Here is a 21205-nt window from a genome sequence, read left to right as displayed (position 1 = left end):
ATTGCGTCTGTTTGTTTTGGTTGACATCCAGATTTGACTTTGTATTCGTCATAAAGAGCTTTGTGGTGAAGTTTTAAGTGATCAGACAAATTGGTGGTGTTTCCTTGTTTTGTGGCCACAACTTTATGACACTCCATGCAAAGTACCTCTTTTTGGTCAGCATCCTCCTATTTGTAGCCGAAATAGTCCTAAATAGATTATTTCGACTTTCTTTTTGGTCACTTTTTTGCGGCGGATCCTCTTCGTCGCGCATTTTTAGCAGTGAATGTTTGCTGTGAACGGTGAGCAGCGGCACAGCGAACCAATCAGTGTGCAGGCACGCGGAACATGCATGTCACCCCAACAACAAGCCATACAACAAACTCGTGTTTACTGTATGCTACCCTGGTGCTACTGTTCTCTTAATACACCATGGGCTACTACCCTTCACATCGCATGTTCCGGCGATGTGACTATCGCTCACTTGCTCATCGCGATCCAACACAATATAGCTTACTTCTTTATGAACATAATTATTTAGGAAACATTAAACATGAACGTATTAGTATCAGAAATGGATTTGAATATATTACAATGAAAACTACAATTGTGTTGTTAATATTGCGCTATAATGAAATTAAAAGCTTAACTTTCTATCTTGGAAATAAAGCTTTATGTCTTTAAATCCGTACTGTAGTCAGTTATTTCTCTGAATAAATTCAGATTTTAGAATGAGCACTGTGTCGTTTGTTTTATGTGTTGAGGCCTTGTCCGTCTGATGTTTATCATCTTCATGATGCTCACTACTGTAATGAATGTAGCATTTTAAGTAGGGGAAATTCCCAACATTTAAAAAATAACTGTTTACATGCCTAGGGTGTTTGCATTGTAATAATGTACAGAAATACTTCAGATTTAAAAACGCTGACTTGTTAGGGGATATTTTCTCATTAAAATCATACCATTTCCTATTAAATTAAATTTATGCATTTAGCAGACGCTTTTATCCAAAGCGACTTACAGTGCATTCCGGCTATCAATTTTTACCTATCATGTGTTCCCGGGGAATCAAACCCCCAACCTTGCGCTTGATAACGCAATGCTCTACCAATTGAGCTACAGGAACACAATTCACTATAAATTCAATAGAACGTCTACGCACACTAAGGATTACCAAGATGGCGGCGCGGCTGCTTCACTTTCATGATGTCATGAGCAATCCAGTTCTCTATTACAGATCAGTGAACAGAACCTACTATCCTGTCTACACTGGATGCGGCGCGGCATGGCAGGACAAATTCCAGACAGTAAATTGCTGCCGTATTCTATTTATGACATTGACATCATGTCGCTTTGTCATGTCCAACAGTAGTAACAGTATCACATACATTCTACTAAATAATAGTAATATTTCTAGCACAATGCCTTTAAATTGACATTGGTTTACTCAAATGAAATGGTAAAATGCTTGTGAAGTGACTCAGAACAGTTCTGGTGATGATGTTTATGTATTTGTGTCCTCATTGAGACGGCAGATGCTGAAATGACTGCAAACGTCACACACTTCAGTCTATGTAGTAAACAAACCCGCACGTCTCTGCCATTCATTCATTCACACAGAGACACGCAGAACATGCAGGATTCAGATTTCAACCAACTTTTGCAGCTTAACATTTACAGATACTGGTCCATATGGAGATTTGATTTGATTAATTTATGCTAACTTTGACAAATTCCGTGACTGTCCATATTAAAATATAAGTTTCATTTTCATTACTGGATTTTGGGATTCTATCCACGTTTTCTGCTTCGTGGAAATCATAGCGCTGTATGCGTCAAGAACCGGGTTGACCGGGAACTCGGTACCACCGGTACTTAAAGAAACTGGTACTGTGACATTTTCATTTTTTTAGTACCGACTTGGTACCAAAGTTCCGGGTCTTTTGACAACACTAGTTGCTGCAGACCCGCGGAAGTGCAGTGTCGTGTCTTGGTGCAATATGGACACGCTACACGTTCAGAATTAATGAACTTTTAATAAACTACAGAACAGCGACAGGCGCTGACCTCACGTTGGCAGGGCTTAAATGCTCCGAGAATGGACACCTTGGAGTAGTGATACAAAACACACAGGTCTGTTAAGAGCAACATATTAATATAGACAAATTTGACCTCTGTAGAAGTGTGACTGCACAAGTGGTGTAGGAGGTGAATATACTGTGAAATTACATAGGCTACAATATGGCATAACATTTTGAAAGCATAACAACTGAACGTCTGTGAAATTTCAAATCAAAGCATTTTTTTTTAAAACAATGACATTTCAAATCTTGAACTAAAATGTTATTGCAACCATATTGCCTATGATTTCATGAAAATTAATATTTTTCAATTATAGATAACTTGGAGTGTGTGGGCTGCTGTTGGTGCTTGAATTTGTTCTTCAATATTAATGAGATCCAGGTTTAGGAATATGCTAGAAGTTACATATTTAAAAATGTGTCATTTTGTTTCTATTTAATAGGTTTGGGTGGGTATCGAAACCCGGTACCAATGGAACCGGTATGCACCGAACAAGAATGCAGATTTTGGTGCCTATTAAATGCCTGAGCTAACGTTTGAAATATTTGTGCTGGTTCTCCGAAATCTACACAAGAATCATAGGCGTCGCTAGGCTTTTTAGCTGGGCTATAGCATTTAGCTCCATAAACTGCACACAAATCACATCAGAAGTCAGTCCTCTTAATTGTCATATGAAAATGGCAACAGATCTTACTCCTCCCCGTCTTTTAGCGTTGTCTTAAATCCGCAGACCGCAGCAGACTCAAACAGAAACAGAGGACACACTGTGTGTTTATTAATAGATTGTTAGAATAGCTGTATCTGTTCAGTTCTTTGCCATAAATACAGTTTACAAAAGGTCACGAGGGAGCACTTGGTTTCTCATCTACTGTAAGTTTCCGCTGTTCACCGCTCATCACACCACAGCTGTTTCCTCCAGCGAAAATATAGCCCTTAACACATATGAACGCATTACACTTATTTAAATATACTTAATCTAATTATACGTACTTTATACATACAGTACTGTGCAAAAGTCTTAGTATGTTTTCAGACTGCTTGTGCATTCAACAATCTCAATAGATTATTATTAAAATTAACGGCAAAATGAATGTTTGGAAAGTAAACTGATATTTCCTACTGACAAACTACAGCAAAAGAAATAAATAACTGCCTTAAAACCCTTTTTTTGGGTGAAAATAATAATGTGCCTAAGACTGTGCTTAAATGTCATTGTTGCTACTTTATAAAGAATGAGCACACAGTCATACACAGAACTGATTAAAGCTAGTGACAGACCGCACTCACTTTGACTAAATAGCAGAGTGATTGACAGACATACAGTAGAATCATTATGTGTACTTTTGTATTAAATAATGACCCAGATTGTGAAATAGATTTATTAGCCTTAGAGTAAGGGAAGCTTGGGAAATGAGAGCATCCAAGGAGCGTCTGAAAGCTATGGATTTATTTTAAATATTTTTAATGTTCTTTATTGTTATCCTTTTTAGGCTTTTTTAAATGCATTTTATTTATTTATTTTTATAGAAGTACGAAGAAGTAGAAGTAGTTTAGGCACCTGTACCGTTTTAATAGTATCGAAATGGCACCGGTATCGTATAAAACCCAATCGATACCCAACCCTACTATTTAACAACATTAACTTACAATACTGAAAGATGTCCTTTCTCAGGTAGATTGCATTTTTCTTGCCTAGCTGGATGTTGTGCTTATGATCAATAATCACGTTCTTTGCATTTCACCTAAACTGATTTGGCAAAACCAAACCAGAGTTTCTCTCTCCGACGAGCGATCTGTGATATTTCTCAGTTCATCTCAATGGATGCACAGTGCACCTGTGTTTGACGTACGTACTTAATATTCATCCAGTAGCTCGCTAATCCTTAGTTCATTTTATACTGTGCTTATTAGTAGAGTTTGTATTATCATCATCTTATAAGTATTATTGTTAGTTTTTTCCTTTTTATTTTTTACAGAAACACTGAATGACCAAAGCACCACCACTATTCCAGTTAAAATGTTCTGTTAAAATATCTTCATACATGGTAACCAAGTTAATAATTCAAATTACTAAACTTCTATCACTAAATAATCCTTGATTATCATATTATAATGCTTCACTGACTGATGTTAAGAGTGTACTTGAATATATTTAAAAAGCAATGCCATAAAAAAAAAAAAAAAAAAAATATATATATATATATATATATATATATATATATATATACATATATATATATACACACACACATACACACACACACAGGTCCTTCTCAAAACATTAGCATATTGTGATAGTTCATTATTTTCCATAATGTAATGATAAAAATTAAACTTTCATATATTTTAGATTCATTGCACACCAACTGAAATATTTCAGGTCTTTTATTGTTTTAATACTGATGATTTTGGCATACAGCTCATGAAAACCCAAAATGCCTGTCTCAAAAAATTAGCATATTTCATCCAACCAATAAAAGAAAAGTGTTTTTAATACAAAAAAAGGCAACCTTCAAATAATTATGTTCAGTTATGCACTCGATACTTGGTCGGGAATCCTTTTGCAGAAATGACTGCTTCAATGCGGCATGGCATGAAGGCAATCAGCCTGTGGCACTGCTGAGGTTGTAATGGAGGCCCAGGATGCTTCGATAGCGGCCTTCAGCTCATCCAGAGTGTTGGGTCTTGCTTCTCTCAACTTTCTCTTCACAATATCCCACAGATTCTCTATGGGGTTCAGGTCAGGAGAGTTGGCAGGCCAATTGAGCACAGTAATACCATGGTCAGTAAACCATTTACCAGTGGTTTTGGCACTTGTGAGCAGGTGCCAGGTCGTGCTGAAAAACGAAATCTTCATCTCCATAAAGCTTTTCCGCAGATGGAAGCATGAAGTGCTCCAAAATCTCCTGATAGCTAGCTGCATTGACCCTGCCCTTGATAAAACACAGTGGACAAACACCAGCAGCTGACATGGCACCCCAGACCATCACTGACTGTGGGTACTTGACACTGGACTTCAGGTATTTTGGCATTTCCTTCTCCCCAGTCTTCCTCCAGACTCTGGCACCTTGATTTCCGAATGCAAAATTTGTCCAAAAGTCCAGTGCTGCTTCTCTGTAGCCCAGGTCAGGCGCTTCTGCCGCTGTTTCTGGTTCAAAAGTGGCTTGACCTGGGGAATGCGGCACCTGTAGCCCATTTCCTGCACATGCCTGTGCACGGTGGCTCTGGATGTTTCTACTCCAGACTCAGTCCACTGCTTCCGCAGGTCCCCCAAGGTCTGGAATCGGTCCTTCTCCACAATCTTCCTCAGGGTCACCTCTTCTCGTTGTGCAGCGTTTTTTGCCACACTTTTTCCTTCCCACAGACTTCCCACAGAGGTGCCTTGATACAGCACTCTGGGAACAGCCTATTCGTTCAGAAATTTCTTTCTGCGTCTTACCCTCTTGCTTGAGGGTGTCAATGATGGCCTTCTGGTCAGCAGTCTTACCCATGATTGCGGTTTTGAGTAATGAACCAGGCTGGGAGTTTTTAAAAGCCTCAAGAATCTTTTGCAGGTGTTTAGAGTTAATTAGTTGATTCAGATGATTAGGTTAATAGCTTGTTTAGAGAACCTTTTCATGATTTGCTAATTTTTTGAGATAGGAATTTTGACTTTTTTTGTATTAAAAACACTTTTCTTTTATTGGTCAGATGAAATATGCTAATTTTTTGAGACAGGCATTTTGGGTTTTCATGAGCTGTATGCCAAAATCATCAGTATTAAAACAATAAAAGACCTGAAATATTTCAGTTGGTGTGCAATGAATCTAAAATATATGAAAGTTACATTTTTATCATTACATTATGGAAAATCACAATATGCTAATTTTTTGAGAAGGACCTGTATATATATATATATACACACACATACACACATACACACACACACATACATTTTAATATCAGTCTGCAACTAAAAAAAAAAATTTACTAGCCAATGGCGATTCAATTGCCAAGGTGTTCGTAGAAGGTGGCTTACACAGGACACACTTACCGTAATGTGTAAATGCACGTAACTAATGTAAATCATGTAAGAATAGGTATTGACCACAAAGTGTTGGTGAAATAACACATTAGAGGACCAGAGGGAATAATACGGATTTTTTTTCCAAAAAACTTCCACAAAATAAATTCAAGAACTTTCAAGGACCTGTATCTATGTTTGCTTATTTTCAAAAAACTTTCCAGGGCCTTCACAAACTTTCAAGGATTTCAAGGACCCGTGGGGACCCTGAAGTTAAGACTCCTCCACACCTTCCTAAAACGCTTCGTTTAAACACAACCCACATGTCTATGTCACGATGTAGGAATATTTGCATAGAGCGACCCAAATGTTCACGCAAAAAAGGCATAACCTGTGATTCTCGCTGTTGCCACCAGCACCATGTCGTGGGGATCTTTTTCCGAAAAAATACTTTGTTTGGCCTTCCAAAAAGGGCACAACTAGAAACCAGTGGTTGGGTTGTATTTACAACACTGTTCCAGAACACTTCAACCCAAATATTCAAATGTGTGCAGCACATTTTATGGAGGAATGTTTCCTGATCCTGGGAGAGAAGACTACAATGCCGGCTGTTCTGACTCTCAGTCTGCACGTACAGTAAGTAGTCATTCAAAAGGCCCTTTTTACTGCCGCCGCGGCGTGTATAAAGTGCATTTGCAGCTTTTGACCGCTGAGTGGCGCTTTAACCACAAGTTATCAAACAAGCGCATCAAAGCACATTTTCTCAAATAGACGTCAGTTTTGCCTCGCTGATGTGTTAGATTTGACTGTTTCAGTCACAGAAAATGAAAGAAAAACACTATAGTTTAAATATTTTATATATTTAATATTCACAGATGAAAGTTTGGTATTTCTGAAGTTACATGCATTTCTTAGAACGAATTCAAGCAGGATAAATGTCAAGCCTGTGCCTGAGCTTATATTTTCTCTAAGCTACCTGGTATTAAAACATATTTTAGATTTGACATTTAAAAGGTGTGCAGTATTGTTTATATTATATTAATTATGCGTTATATTATTCAAAAGAAATTGTGGTGTAGACCTGGCGTGCGTTTTTTATTGTTTTATTTAGCCCTGCTTGTTTTAATGTTTTTATTAAATATCTGTATTGACTGCATGGTCATATTATCGAATTATTTACTGCCATGCGACCTACAAAAGTAAAGCTTGCCGAGTCGAACAACGAGCATTGCTGCAGGTTGATTTTTGGCGGATGTGCTATGCTTGTGTTCCCGCGGCAGTCTTCATTTCTTCAGGTGAAACGTCTCTCTCACTTGCAGCAGAGTCTGTGAGCAGCAACAACTTCCCCTCCGAGCGCACTGATACCAGAAACACGCTCCGCCTTCACTCCGTGAATAAAGCATTTCAGTATGTTTGAAATGTTATGTTCATAACATAGCATATAAAATAATAATAATAATAAAAAAATAACAGGAAAGTTTCAAAGTGGCTTAAGCTATTTTGTGTAAATTTTTTCCCTATATCACATGCCGAACTAATAACATTGTAAGCATTAAATCTTTAATTGCTGCTTTCTGCTGTGAAAATTTTGTTTGTGATGAAAATAACAGTATATTTTTGTCAGTTATTTTATCTAAACAGATCGATTAACTTCAAGATTTCAAAATCAGATAGCATGCTGACAATATAGTAGCAATGTAAGATTACATTTGTTTGAACGCATTATTGCGAAAGCGATTGCGTGTGAATCTGTTTAAATCATGCTTTAACCCGAAAATAATCAGTAAAAGAAACAGACAAACCCTTAACATCCCGCTCGACTCTTGCAGTCATTGTAACATTCTGATCAAGCTAAATATGTTTAACATGAATTCTTGCTGAAAATGCAGTTATATTATGGGCTGTTGGCATGAATTGTACTCGTGATGGAGCGCTCTTGGAGCGAGTGAAAACCACGCTCATATTCAAGTGTTTGTGCAAAAATTATTAATGTGCATTAATGACAGGGAGGCACTGTCTCATCACTTTAATTTTTTCCTGATAATAAATTTATATTAAAAATATATCTACAGAAAGCTTGAAATGTTTTTTAAATGAAAACGAATCGTGTAATCTGTGAATGTTGCATTTCTCTCGGAGAAAGCCAGCACTGTGAATTTCATCCTGCAGCCGACAAGAAAACATTTGTTTATTAATAAATAATTAAAATGTCTAATTTTCCACAATTATTAGGCTACTTCTGCGTGTGCTTCGTTGCAAACTTAATGCATGTGCTTTAGCGCGGAATATTTTAAGATTTGATTATGTAAATTTAATATAAACCTCTGATTAGTTGAATATAACAAACGAACGACTAGAACTAGAAAAATCTTACGTGGGGGCAGACCATTTTTTAGTCTATATCCAAAACAACAGTCCTATATAAACCTGTTCAGCAAGTGAAAGCCTCATAAGACACTGTCCATATGAAAGAGCAATTCACACCTTTATCCCGACTCCCACAAGCCACACATAACTACCCCCAAAAACCCAACCACCTCCAGCTGAACTGAATTCGGTCTGTGTTTTGGCTCCGAGGAACGATGTGGTACTGGGCTGAAACATGCCTGCACTCAGCAGCACTACTCTTTGTATTCATTATTTTCTTGCAGCCCATATTATTATTTTCACAAGACCATAATGATAATAACAAATCATCAATTAATAATTAATCATTTTTTTACGAAAATCATTGTTATTTGTGATTGTGGGTGTTTGGGGAAGGCTTTACGACCAAGCGGAATCCTCTGTTCCCTCCTCACAGCGCGCGGGACTCCACTAACTGAAGCAGCTTCACTGTCTGCGGTTTGACTTTACTAAATCAGATTGAGGCGAATACAACTTATTGATCACGAGTCCAACATTTAACAAGGCAGGAAAACATTCATTCTAACGGAAGGAAGACGTATTTCATTGAGCTAATGCTGTTAAATAGAGAGAGAGAGAGAGAGAGAGAGAGAGAGAGAGAGAGAGAAACTAGTCTAGTGCTATTCTTAAACTTGGAGCTCATTATATTGAAGTACAAATCCAAACACCAGAGACGTTATGCATTTTATGAATAATGAAATGTTATGAAAATTATGCATTTTATTTATTCACATGCTGTATGGTTGTAATAATATTTTAGTTCACAACTTTAAGTTCCGTTGTTTAAAAAAAATGCTTCATTGGCTAATGTTTCATAAACCTTCCGTTTTTATGCTCTAAAATCCATGCCATTAGTAATTTCACAGTATTTTCACCTCCTAAATCACTGATCTTTAAAGTCACAATTCTATAATGGTCAAAATTACTCAGGCCAATGGTATTTTTTAATGACATTATTTAATATATATATATTTTTTTGAATAATTGTTGCCTACATAAACAGGTAAAGCAAAACAAATATTCGGATCGTCCCTTATTTTTTCCCTTATTTTCTTAAAGAATAAACACGTATTTTCTACAAGAATAAACAACATTAATTAATAAAAATAATTTAAGCAATTAAAACCATTTTTTTTTTACTTGAATTTAAATACGATTAAACTAACTTTAAATTCTCAAGGAGTTTATAAGTAAAAAATGGTAAAATGTCACAGTGCATGTTAAATAGTCTAAATGAACTTGTGTTAACAATATAATTAGAACTAACAATATAATTAGATTTTTTTAAATGAACAATTTCTGTATAAAATGGGACAGCAACGTTTATATCAAACATTTTTAAATCGTCCACAGCTGAGCATCGCGGGAGGCGGATCTGCGCAAGAGCGCGTGAAGTGAATGCGATGAACGAAGTCATTTTCAGATGCAATAAAAAAATAAAATAAAATAAAAAAAACCTGGATAGCCTAGATTAGGCCCAGGCTCTGTTCTGAAGTATAAAATAATTATAATTACTGTTAACCCAGAGAAACAAATTTTAACTGATTAATCGCCTATTTTCATTTGCTGGATGTTTTCTTTATTTTTTAAACACGCTAAAAAATAAAGTTTGTCAGAGGAAAAAAAATATATGAGTCATGTATAGGTTTCATTTTAACGGATTAATCACCTATTTTCGTTTGCTGAATGTTTCTTCTTTTTTTTTTAAACACGCTAAAAAATAAATCAGAGTTTGTGACAGGAAAAATATAAATCAGGTATAAGTTGCATTTTATTACATTTAAAATTATTACGGCTGGCCTAATAATGTTATAATGTACCAACAGGATATTATTAGTTCCCTTCACTTTACAACAAATCCTTTAAATTTAACAAATTTATCAGAACAAAACAAGAATTAAAAATATATAATTCTAATGGATAAATATAATTGCAGTATATAATATAGGCTTAGTAATAAAAAAACAAAAATTTAAATAATTTAAAGCTAAGCATAAGGTAAGGTTGGGCTTTCTCATTCTGGAGAAATCCAAACGTTTCCATATTCGTGATGTTGCCCATTTGAAGCTTAACTATTATTCATGAGGTAAATAGGCTGTGTAGTTCACGCGTGTTTCAGTATAGATGGAAAAAAAATCATAATTAACAATGTCAAAGTGCTAACGCTGAATGTGAACGACTGCTGTTTCCAGGAGATGGGTATAAACGGAGGTCGGAGCCAGCTCTAAATGGGCGGGTCAGCTCCAAATGGATGGGACTTCAGCTCCAAGTGGGCTTTACAAACCTCCAGAGCCTTTTGATTGGTTTATTTAATGTCATGGGGTTAATGCACGCTGCGAATCCCCCCCCCCCTCACCGCCAAAAAAAAAAAAAAAAAAAAAAAGACGACGTCAACTTCCCAAGGCTTTTCAGCATCAAGAAAGAGGAGTTTGAAGGGGTAAGTTTAGACTTGTACAACGTATTACAAGTTGTGAAAAAGTGCAGTATCTTGACAGTTGATGTTTTAGTCTTGAAGTAGTTAAATCATGATTACAAGCTCATTGCATTGAAGTTTGAAAATGGGAGGACATTCATGTGCAATTTTACCTTCAAAACTCATATTTACGATTATTCCGAGAGCATGTTAAGACAGCATTAGCAGCACAGATAAATTACATCTTCATTGTGTGTTACCCTTTTGTGCTAAATATTTCTGCAATACATGTATAGGATTAACGCTGCAGATTACGGACACTGAAGGCCATAAGCAGGTATTGTGACTAACGTTACGTAAAATATGTAGGCCTATGTATTATAACTGCACTGATATTTAAGCGATCAATAACTATTAATAGATTTAGTACAGTGTTCTAGGGCTGGGCGATTTTGCCTAAAAAAAAAATCTTCGATTTTTAAAGAAAAATTCGAGTTTCGATTCTCGATATTTTTTTTTCAATGCACTTAAAAATGACTGCAGACATCAGATATGGTGTCAAAAGTGCAACTTTATTGCTATGATTGTCCTCAAGAGTTAAAATGCGTAGAATCCCAAAACAAAAAGTAAATGAGGCTCTGACATTCAACAATTTCAAGCTTTAGCCCAGGTTTAAGCAAAAGTGCAACAACTTCACAGTAGCTTAAATTTTCTGTTCAAGAAATCAGATAATTACAAATTTTGTAACATATAACATTACAATTAAAAAAATAAACTCTTCTCAGTATAGTGGGAATATAAAAAATGAAACATGCCTGTGGCAGACATATAGCCTGTTCAAAGAGTGAACAAATGTAAACTTTTATCTATAACAACAAAATACGTGCTTGTTAGATCTCTGAAACATTGTGCATGCTCATTCTTAACATTTTTTGCAAGAAAGATGAGCCTGTCCACAACCTCTGGCAGGTGAGACAGCGCTACATTGGCGAAATACTTGGGACTGGGGACAACGTACCTCGCATCTAATACTTTCAGCATGTGATTAAAGCCTCGCTTTTCGACAGAATAAATTGGCAGCATGTCTGTGGCAATATAAAACGTGATCGCCTCTGTAATCGCTTTCCATCGCGCTCCATTCTTATCATAAGGCACACAGTTTGTAAAGCTCTCAGGAAGTGTAGTTTCCTTTTTAATGTTAGCAGGTGTGCTAGAGGAGCCGTTTTCGCTACGGAGCCGGCTGCACTTCTCCCATTCTTTGCGATGTTTATTTCTCAGGTGCTGGAAAAGATTTGTTGTACTACTGCTTCCAGTAGCAACAGCCTTGAAACATATTTTGCAGCAAGGCTTCGTCTGTGTTTTGTTTGCTGCATCAAAACCAAACCAGTTCCAAATTACGGAATTACCTGTGCCTTTCTTTGGAAGTAATTCTCTGCTAGTGCTACACGCTGCCATGTTGTTTTGACCGTGTTACGCTTCTTTCACTGTCTCTATGGTTACGCGGGGCGGGGGCTGGCTCATATCGCGCTACGGTAACGCACAAGGACGAAACGCGGAAAAGTCCGAAAAAACTATTGTGGCAAAAAACTCGAGTTTCCAAAATAAAAATCGTTTTAAACTACTAAATCGATAAAATCGATTTTTTGCCCAGCCCTACAGTGTTCCATAAGAATGAGTTTTAGTTACAACTCCTAACTGATAATGCTTAATGCATTGTTTAAAAACCTGCTGTTACTGTATATTTTTAAAATGTTATCTATTTTTACGTGTAACGTTAATCCAAATAATGTAATGCAATTGAAACATTTGGTTTAATTACCAAAATTTATTTTTCTATTTAATAATCATAACAGTGGATATATGAGGATAACTGTAGTGTCCACTACCATGCATTACATATCAACAGGTGTAGAATTAATTTTGTCATTGTAGGAAACACAAACAAACAAAAACATTGTGTAAACTTTGTGTTACAGAAAGTTCAAGTCTGGGTGGCCAAAAGTTACATTTCAGTGACCTGGTTACCGCCTCTCTCTGCAAACACAAAGGATCACTTTCCTGTAAGCTTTTTTTTCTATGCATCAAAATGTGTAATTTATTTTTTCTGAAGATTTTTGACTAATGTGTGTGTGTGGGGGGGGGGGGGTCTTTGTGTGGATAAATTATGTTCATACTTTAAAGGTGGACATTTGCAACAGCGCTTGTCCCTAAAATTGCTCCAGGGGTATGGTCAGAGACTGTCCTAAATGACAAATGTTGGAATGTAAATGACATTACATTCTGTAGACGTCTCACATAAATGTGCATTGTACTTTAGTTAATGTTAACTTGTCAACAGTGAATTATTTTAGGATGTCATTGGACTGAATGTTTAGTGACTAATGACACTTCATTCCAGTAAAAATATAATCCATAGCCTTGGAGTGAAAGCAGCTGCAAAGTGTTCCAATGCTGATAAAAACCAAGCAGGTTAAAACCTCAGGTTCCTTAAATATCTGGTCTACAGGATAGTTTGGGGTTTTGAATGGTTTTGAAGTCTGATGCTCACCAGGCCTTCATTTATTTGTTCAGAAATGCAGTAGAAACAGTCATATTGTAAATTGTAATAATATTTTACAATAACTCTTTTCTATTTGAGTCAGCAGTGGATCATACCCCAATCATCATAAACGGGACCCCAGTGGAAAGAGTGAGAAGCTTCAAATACCTTCAGATGCCCTGCAAAGAGTAGCTGAGCAAATGTCCAGAACATCTCTCCCCTCTCTGCAAGACATCCACACCAGGAGATGTAAATCTAGGACTGTTAAGATCCTTACAGACCCCACCCACCCTGGAAATCCACTGTTTCATCTGCTACAGTCAGACGGACGCTTCTGCAGTCTGATGGCAAAGACGGAGAGGCTCAGGAGGAGTTTCTTCCCTCATGTTATCAGACTACTAAACATGGACATTAAACACACTGCACTTTATAGACTGGTTGTTTAGGGCTACCCAATAACTCTCTGCACACTGCGCTTTTTTGACAACCTAACTATGCAACTCATCCTCGCTGCACATTGTTTACATCTCTGCACATCATCTGTGTAGCAGTTTCTGTGTAGCATCTCTACAAATCATCGGTGTAGTAGTTTAATACAGTATATTGTGTATATTTCATTTTTTGTATTTAATTATCTCTTTAAACTTTAATTATTTAAAAACTTTTTATTTTTTTCCTGTCGTTTCATTATTTGTATTTAATTTTCTCTTATTTTTTTGCACAGTCTAAAAAGAGTATGCCAGACCTACATTTGACTGCTTTTTGCATGTCATATATCAAATAAAACTTAAATTTTTAATGGTGTGGAGCGTTACCTGTGATTGAGTTGGTGATAAAAAGGATATGGGGAAAAGAGTGTCTTAAATTGGACTTTGGAACCAATAATATTTTCCTCTTAAGTCTTGGAATGTTTTTTTTATTATTATAAATTCTTGTATTACTATTTAGATTTTTTTTCTTTGTTTAAATTAAATGTTTATTTGTAAAATTTACTTCCATGTGTGGCCTTTTGTAATGTTGTTTCACCTAGAGCCAAGGGGGTTGTAACAATCTAAACAATATAATTCTCCCTCAGATTTCAAACTTGCATTAAAGAAAAACATTAACATACAGTAAACATTTTATTGCTCTAAATTACTAATTCATTTTCTTGATACTGATATAATTATAAAATTAATATAATTTAATATACTTGAATGTTTGCAGTTGTCACAAAATTATATAACAAACTCTTGTTAATAAAATTTAAACTACAATGAAAAACAATAAATCTATTTTTCATTAGTATCGCTACTTTATGCCATCCTCATTCGCGCGCACCCCGGCAATGACGCAATGTGAAATTTCCACTTAAACTCCGCCCATTTGTAAAGTCCCGCCCACTAGCGGCAAAAGTTCCTCCTACTTGGGGGTTTCCGTGAAGTCCAGCCCACTTGCGGCAAAAGCTCCTCCCACTTGGAGGTCTCCGGGCTGCATCGATACCTACTTGGTTTCCAGTGAATATGTACGCGAGGCAACAGCGCGATCAAACTGCTGAAGCAAATAATACTCAATTTTTGGTCACACATAAGGCATAATTCAAAAATGCAAAGTGTTGGTAGTTTGGAAAAAAATCAAGAATAATAACAGAGTTAATACTAATTATTGCTAAATGCTGGACCGTTCCCATTTCGCTCTGCATATGGAACCTGAAGATTTTTTTTTAAACCAAGAATGAACCGAAATGAAAATGAAATGAAAACATTTAGCTGATATATATTTACACACACACACACACACACACACACACACATACACAGGCCTTATATTTATTTACTGTTTAATAAAAAAATAGCATGCATATGATCCTTTGTGTAAAGGTCTTTTAATTTTAATTTTTTTTACATGTTACAATGTTATATCATAATGTTATTGTTGTTTTACTTCCTTTTATCTCATTTTACAATTACATTAATTTCGCAATCCGTCCCTTTGCGCCACCTGGCGGTAGTTTCACGAATGATTTTAACACGCGACTGAATTACACCGCGGCGGTACACGCGGTGGTAAAGCCCAATTAGGCTGTCCACCATCTGTAGCTATTGCTCATTGTAAATGTTAATGCATTAACTAAAATTAACTAATGAGGTCTTTTTGTAAAGTGATACCTTTTGGTCTTAATAGTACTTTTGCACTTTAATCTGTGTAAAACATTTAACCTGATATACTTTTTTTGTATAGCATTATTGTATTTAAAAAGTTGCCAGTTGGTGAAGAGGTTGTGCAGCGCAAATCCTTGAATGAATTTTACGAAGTGAGGTAAACAAACAGATTTCCCCTGCTCGGGTAGTAGGGAGCAATGAACACTGTGTAGGGACCATGTCAATGCACTCAAGTGCGATTGCTGTATTCACTTAGACCAAAAAAGGTCTGCACCAAGAGGGGAAATTAACTTGAGTTCAATTTAATCGAACCAAACAAGACCGGTGTTAATACACCCTAAATTTGCGGATTCAAAAAAATGCACTTATGATTTGTGTAATTCTTTATTCATATTTTTTCCCCCTGAGGTTTAGATGGGGCTTTGGTGTTGATCATTTTGGTGATGGCTGGGTGGAGCGGCTCTAAAAGTGACAACAGTATGACTGTCTCATCGCCTACAGGAAGTAACTGTTTGTAAAGTGCGTTTAATCTCCCCTTTTATTCTGTTTCATGAAAGGCCAAGTGCCACACACAAATACAAAGAATGCAGCTTAAGAGTTAATAGGTAGTAATATAATGAACATTATTAAGAAGGAAACTGCGATTTCCATAGTAAACTGTGGTTTTGGCTCGAAGCAAATTCTGAATCTTTTTTCTTGCTGCACTTCCTTATAACATGTCCTAGCATGATTAAATGTTGGGTGACAGAGCGATGAGTAGATGCAGTTTCTCTGTAGTCTGGAACACATTTGGGACACTTAGGATTTTCATTACAAATGAAATGTGGTCATATGGGTTTTTGACTACCTCTGTAGGTGTTTTTAGTGATCTGTTTGCAAAACATTCTAGACCCCTTACCTGTTTTAGGGTTCACTGATTGTGATCGGATTACCAAAAACACATCTTACAGTTTTTCTCGATTGCTTAAAACACATTTCCTGAAATGATGCCTTCTTTTTTTGTGAATCTCTTAACACAAATCCATAACTTCTAACTCAATTCCCCAAACTTCCTATATTCAGGTCAAAATGAAGCTCTCCACTCAAAACCTCTCCCTTCACGTCTCTTAATGACCATATGGTGTAAGCACTGAGAAATGTAGTGATTTGTGTGTAGAGTTTTGCAGTAACAGTTCACCCAATTTGACCCAATGTGTAGGGCCCTATGATTTCCGCGATGCAGAAAACGCGGACGGAATCACGGAATCCAGTCATAAAAACGGAATTTACAGTTTAACGCGGAATGTCAGAGAATTTGCCAAATTTTAAATGAATTAATCAAAAGTAGGTAATTCCACTTACATCAAATTGCAATATGGACTAATACCTGTAAATAATAATCCGGAAAAGTCTATTTAAATATGAATCCTGTATGTTCTGTGGGTCTCTGTTAATGAATGGCGCAGAAGCGCGGCTTCATCTATCACACACACGGAAACACGCGTGATGCTCGCGGTGATTTCAGCGTTTGCCGTCTCACTAAATGATGACATGAACACATGAACAACATCTCCAGAACTGTTATAAGAGTCACTTCATGAGCATCTGACCATTTGATTTGAGTAAAACTAGCGTCATATACACAGAACTGTAAATGTATTCACAGCAACCCGTCAAAATAAAAGTCTGGTTTAATTTAAATTAATGTAAATGTATTACTATTGTTCAGCAGAACGTACATAGCCTGCTACTACTACTACTAAAATGAAACAAAATTTTTTTTAAGAAAATAATCACGCAACATTTCTTCCATGTTTTATTTTTAATAGTAAATTACCAAAAAATAAAGTTTGCTTAATTTTATATAATTAAAAGGAAAATTAAATGAATGTTTTATGCCTTCATTTGACAACCAGAAAATACACAACAGAATTTCTGGAAAAAAAATTTTTTAAAGCTATTTTAAGAATAAATTAAGTAGTTTTTATACATTTAAATAATTAGACATGCTGGGCCCTAAGTATGTAATTTTTATTAAACTGTTATTAGTTTGTTGTGAAAATGTGTGTTGATTTTAATAAGACGTGCTTTTTGACTAATACAGTTTAATTGAACCGTTAAAAAGGAGTTGAGAAATTAAAACAGAATTTTTTTTTTTAATGGAATTTTGAAAAAAAAAAAAAAAAAAAAAAAAAAGAATTTGGGAAAATATAAAACGGATTTCATAGGCCCCTAATTGTGTCAAAGAAGGGGAATATTGTTTATAGTTTAGGGTAATGGGTGTGCTTTTTTAAAAATGTTGTTATGGTTTAAATTGCAGTTCAAAAGCCTGGCTATAGTGTTTTAGCAATCAAGAAAAACTGTAATAGAGGGAAACAGGGCCTGAAATTTTGGTAGCTTAAATCCTGTCACCACCCTCTGCAATGGTTTTTGATCTCGCAGGTCTGTAATGCAAACTCTCTGGATTTTCTTCATAGTGCATTTGCAGGCGCTGGTCTAAATATGCTGCTGCATTTCAAGAAGATGCTGCCATGCGTCTTTTGACACACTGCTATTAGTCAGAAACCACAGATTTAATTGTGAGGTGTTGTGAAAGATTAACGGGAAAGAATTAATCGGTTGCAGATTCCATATGTGTTACTCACCTTTAGGTCTCTGTTAGGTGCACACCATCTTGTGTTTATGCTGTGTTTATTTTTAAGAAAAAAGTGTGCTTTGCTTCATAATACAGTCTACAATATATGAATAATGCATTGTACTGCATGCAAGCATTTGTTTGTGATCTTTATTTGTCATGTAGAATAGCCTGGGACTGATATCACGTGCGTTACAAGCTTAGGATGCTGTTTGAGAAGAGTGTTACTGTATGCGTTTGTGTAAATATCCATTTAATAATTAAAAATATAAGATACGAACAAAATGCACATTCTAAATGCACAACATAAAATAAACCTAATCGAACACAAGGTGGATATATTCCTCATCAGTTATAATCAGTTCTGTAAGGCCACCTAGTGCCGGAGTTGTGTAATTTAAAGAACTACATGTCAAGATCAGAAGAAAATTAAGCTGTGATAATGAGAAAACAAGAAAAATAATGATAATCCATGGCCTCTTAGGACCTCCATAGATAAAGGCATAATAATTAAACTTTTTTTTTTTATTTCCAGGCCTGAAACAGATTCATATAAAGTCCTACCTTGTCCGGGCCCATCATTCCTCTTTGTCTTGAACAGCACACGAGTGAGAAGCAGCTCTTGTCTGAGACGCAGCAGATCTTCATGAAGACTGTGAGCTTTAGATCTCCAGCCTTCATCCTGCTGTCTGAGTCGATCCGCCAGAGATTCAGCGAACTGTCTGGTTCGTCCTGACGGGCTGATCTTAATAACAGCCACGGCCACAGCCAGTTTAGAGACTCTCATATACCAGCTCACCGCTCCTACAGAGACAATGAAACAGTTCAGCACAAGCAACCTCTGGCATCACATCCACACTGGACACAAGCACACACACTGAGAACAATTCATATATATATATATATATATATATATATATATATATATATATATATACATATTTACTGAACCTGCTTTTGACCTTGTTACCTTAAATGCAGATAATCATATGAACCTAAATGAACACTTGTGTGGGTTTTAATGTCCCAGAATTGTGCCAAGGACACTTGTCACACTGTGATTAATACAAAAACCCCTGGGTCTTTCTCAGGAAGACTAGCGATGTAACCCCCGCACGCAGATCTGGTAACTTCAGAACATTTTCAAGTAAAATGGTATTATACACATAACTAACAAATTCTTAACAGGTTGTACTTAAACCGTCTTGGTCCCGGTTAACTTTAGTTTCTTTTTTAGTTTGTATAACTTCAGTGTGGATTGTAGGAACGGTTTTATTTTATTTTGAAACCACCTGTCACTACTTCAACACTTCAGTGTTAAAATGACAACAACAACAATAATGTAATTATTTCAAGAGTGGATATCTGAAGCGGACATATTACATGAGAACATAAGAGCATTTTAGTTAGAAAACCAAAGAGTTTGTCATGTTTGTCTTGCCATACGATCATATAAAGGTCCCTGAAGACAACGAGAACAATCGATTACAACTGACTTGAGCTGGAAATCAACTGCAAATATAAAATCGTTCAATATCTTAAGGATGCTTGATGCTAAGAAAATAAAAAAAATAATAAAATAAAATAGTAATAATACAAATTATTTAAAACAATGCCATGTTCACTCATTACAAGGTATAAGGGAAGTTAAAAAAAATATCTATATAAAAAAAAATTATCAAAAAAAAGTTTGAGAATTTTGAGTATTTACCTGTATAAAAACAGGTATTTACACATATAATATTTTGAATAGCTGTGCTGAATACTTTAAAAAAAAAAACAGTTTTTTTTAAACAATTGATACTTTAAATTCACTAACAAGGCTTAAAATTAAACTAAGCACATCACTGCTTTTTCAGCATGGGCACAATACAACTTGATTATTTTAATTCCTTTTTATGTAAAGCATTTGGAATTACCATTGTGTATGAAATGTTCCATATAAATAAACGTGCCTTGTCCGAGGCGCCAACAATATGATATTGAATATCTAACTAACGTTAGTTCTGGTAAAAACTTCAGCAGGGGGTGAAAGACACCATAACTGTGGCACAACGTATTTTAAATAAATAAATAAACTCCGTGTCCAGTGTAGATCAGCGTTGTCGTAGCAAACATGTAGTCGATTGAACTCCGTTTCCACAGAAATGCAAAGCACCAATAATCTCATGTCAGTTTTTTTTTTTTTTACAAAGAAGCTAGGTTTGGGACGGTAGTGTTACTTAAAATTGACTTTTACAGCAACATGCTTTTGCATTTGACCATCCAATCATTAAAAACACTCAATAACAGTTTTGTCTGTGCCAACGTTCTTGTAAGGGTTATAACATTAACATGTGAATCCAACGTTACCTTCATAGCCTGAGGCAGATTTCTTCTCCATTCTTCTTCAGTCAAAGTCAATCTGAGACGCTTACATAGTGTACAACTATTTTAATACATATGAAATAACGTCGAATTAAAGTGATTTTTTAGAAAATTCACTGATAAATAATCACTTCTAACTGACGAGCGTAATCAAACAGTCAACGTTAAACGCAATAGACACGCCCCCTCGAAGTTGCCCCGCCCACTCTAATTAAAATTCACTCGAGACAGAATGCGGCTGATTTAATTGATCTGGTACGTTGGGGCAAAGCATGTTTCACCCGTTTTTTTAACGTTTCAGTGAGTGTGCACAATTCAGCTTTTGTCAGAGCACAATAGACCCTTTTCGCATGACGTCACTCAACGTCCATTCTGACCTGACTCAAAACAGGGTGCTCTTTGTTTCAATTTAAACCCATTTTATTCTTAACTGGATAATTTTTTTTTTTTTTCAGATTTATGCATGTGAAACTTGCCTTAATATGATAATATTTAGTGTATATTACTATATATATATATATATATATATATATATATACATTGCTAAAACTGTCCGATCCTGCAGATTTGCTTTATTCAACATCAAGAAGATAAAGCCCTTTCTTTCGAAACATGCTGCACAACTCCTTGTTCAAGCTCTTGTTCTGTCCAGGCTGCACTA

The 21205-nt window shown here is 35.9% G+C and overlaps 1 protein-coding gene across 1 annotated transcript in view; it reads right to left on the bottom strand.

Moving 5' to 3' along the window:
* Positions 1-20750, bottom strand: part of mei4 (meiosis-specific, MEI4 homolog (S. cerevisiae)) — a 70775-nt gene extending 50025 nt beyond the window's left edge. Inside the window, exons 1-2 of the mRNA XM_059498024.1 lie at positions 20530-20750; positions 18742-18981 (exon numbers count right to left, since the gene is read on the bottom strand). Of these exons, the coding sequence (XP_059354007.1) occupies positions 18742-18981; positions 20530-20560 (271 nt within the window). The 5' untranslated portion in view covers positions 20561-20750. The remainder of the gene's footprint in view (positions 1-18741; positions 18982-20529) is intronic.
* Between the last annotated feature and the right edge of the window lie 455 nt (positions 20751-21205).

The sequence above is a fragment of the Carassius carassius genome, chromosome 18, assembly GCF_963082965.1.
Source record: "Carassius carassius chromosome 18, fCarCar2.1, whole genome shotgun sequence".
NCBI lineage: Eukaryota > Metazoa > Chordata > Actinopteri > Cypriniformes > Cyprinidae > Carassius > Carassius carassius.
The sequence above is the reverse complement of the archived record's forward strand: the minus strand, read 5'-3'. Positions and strand labels throughout refer to the sequence as shown.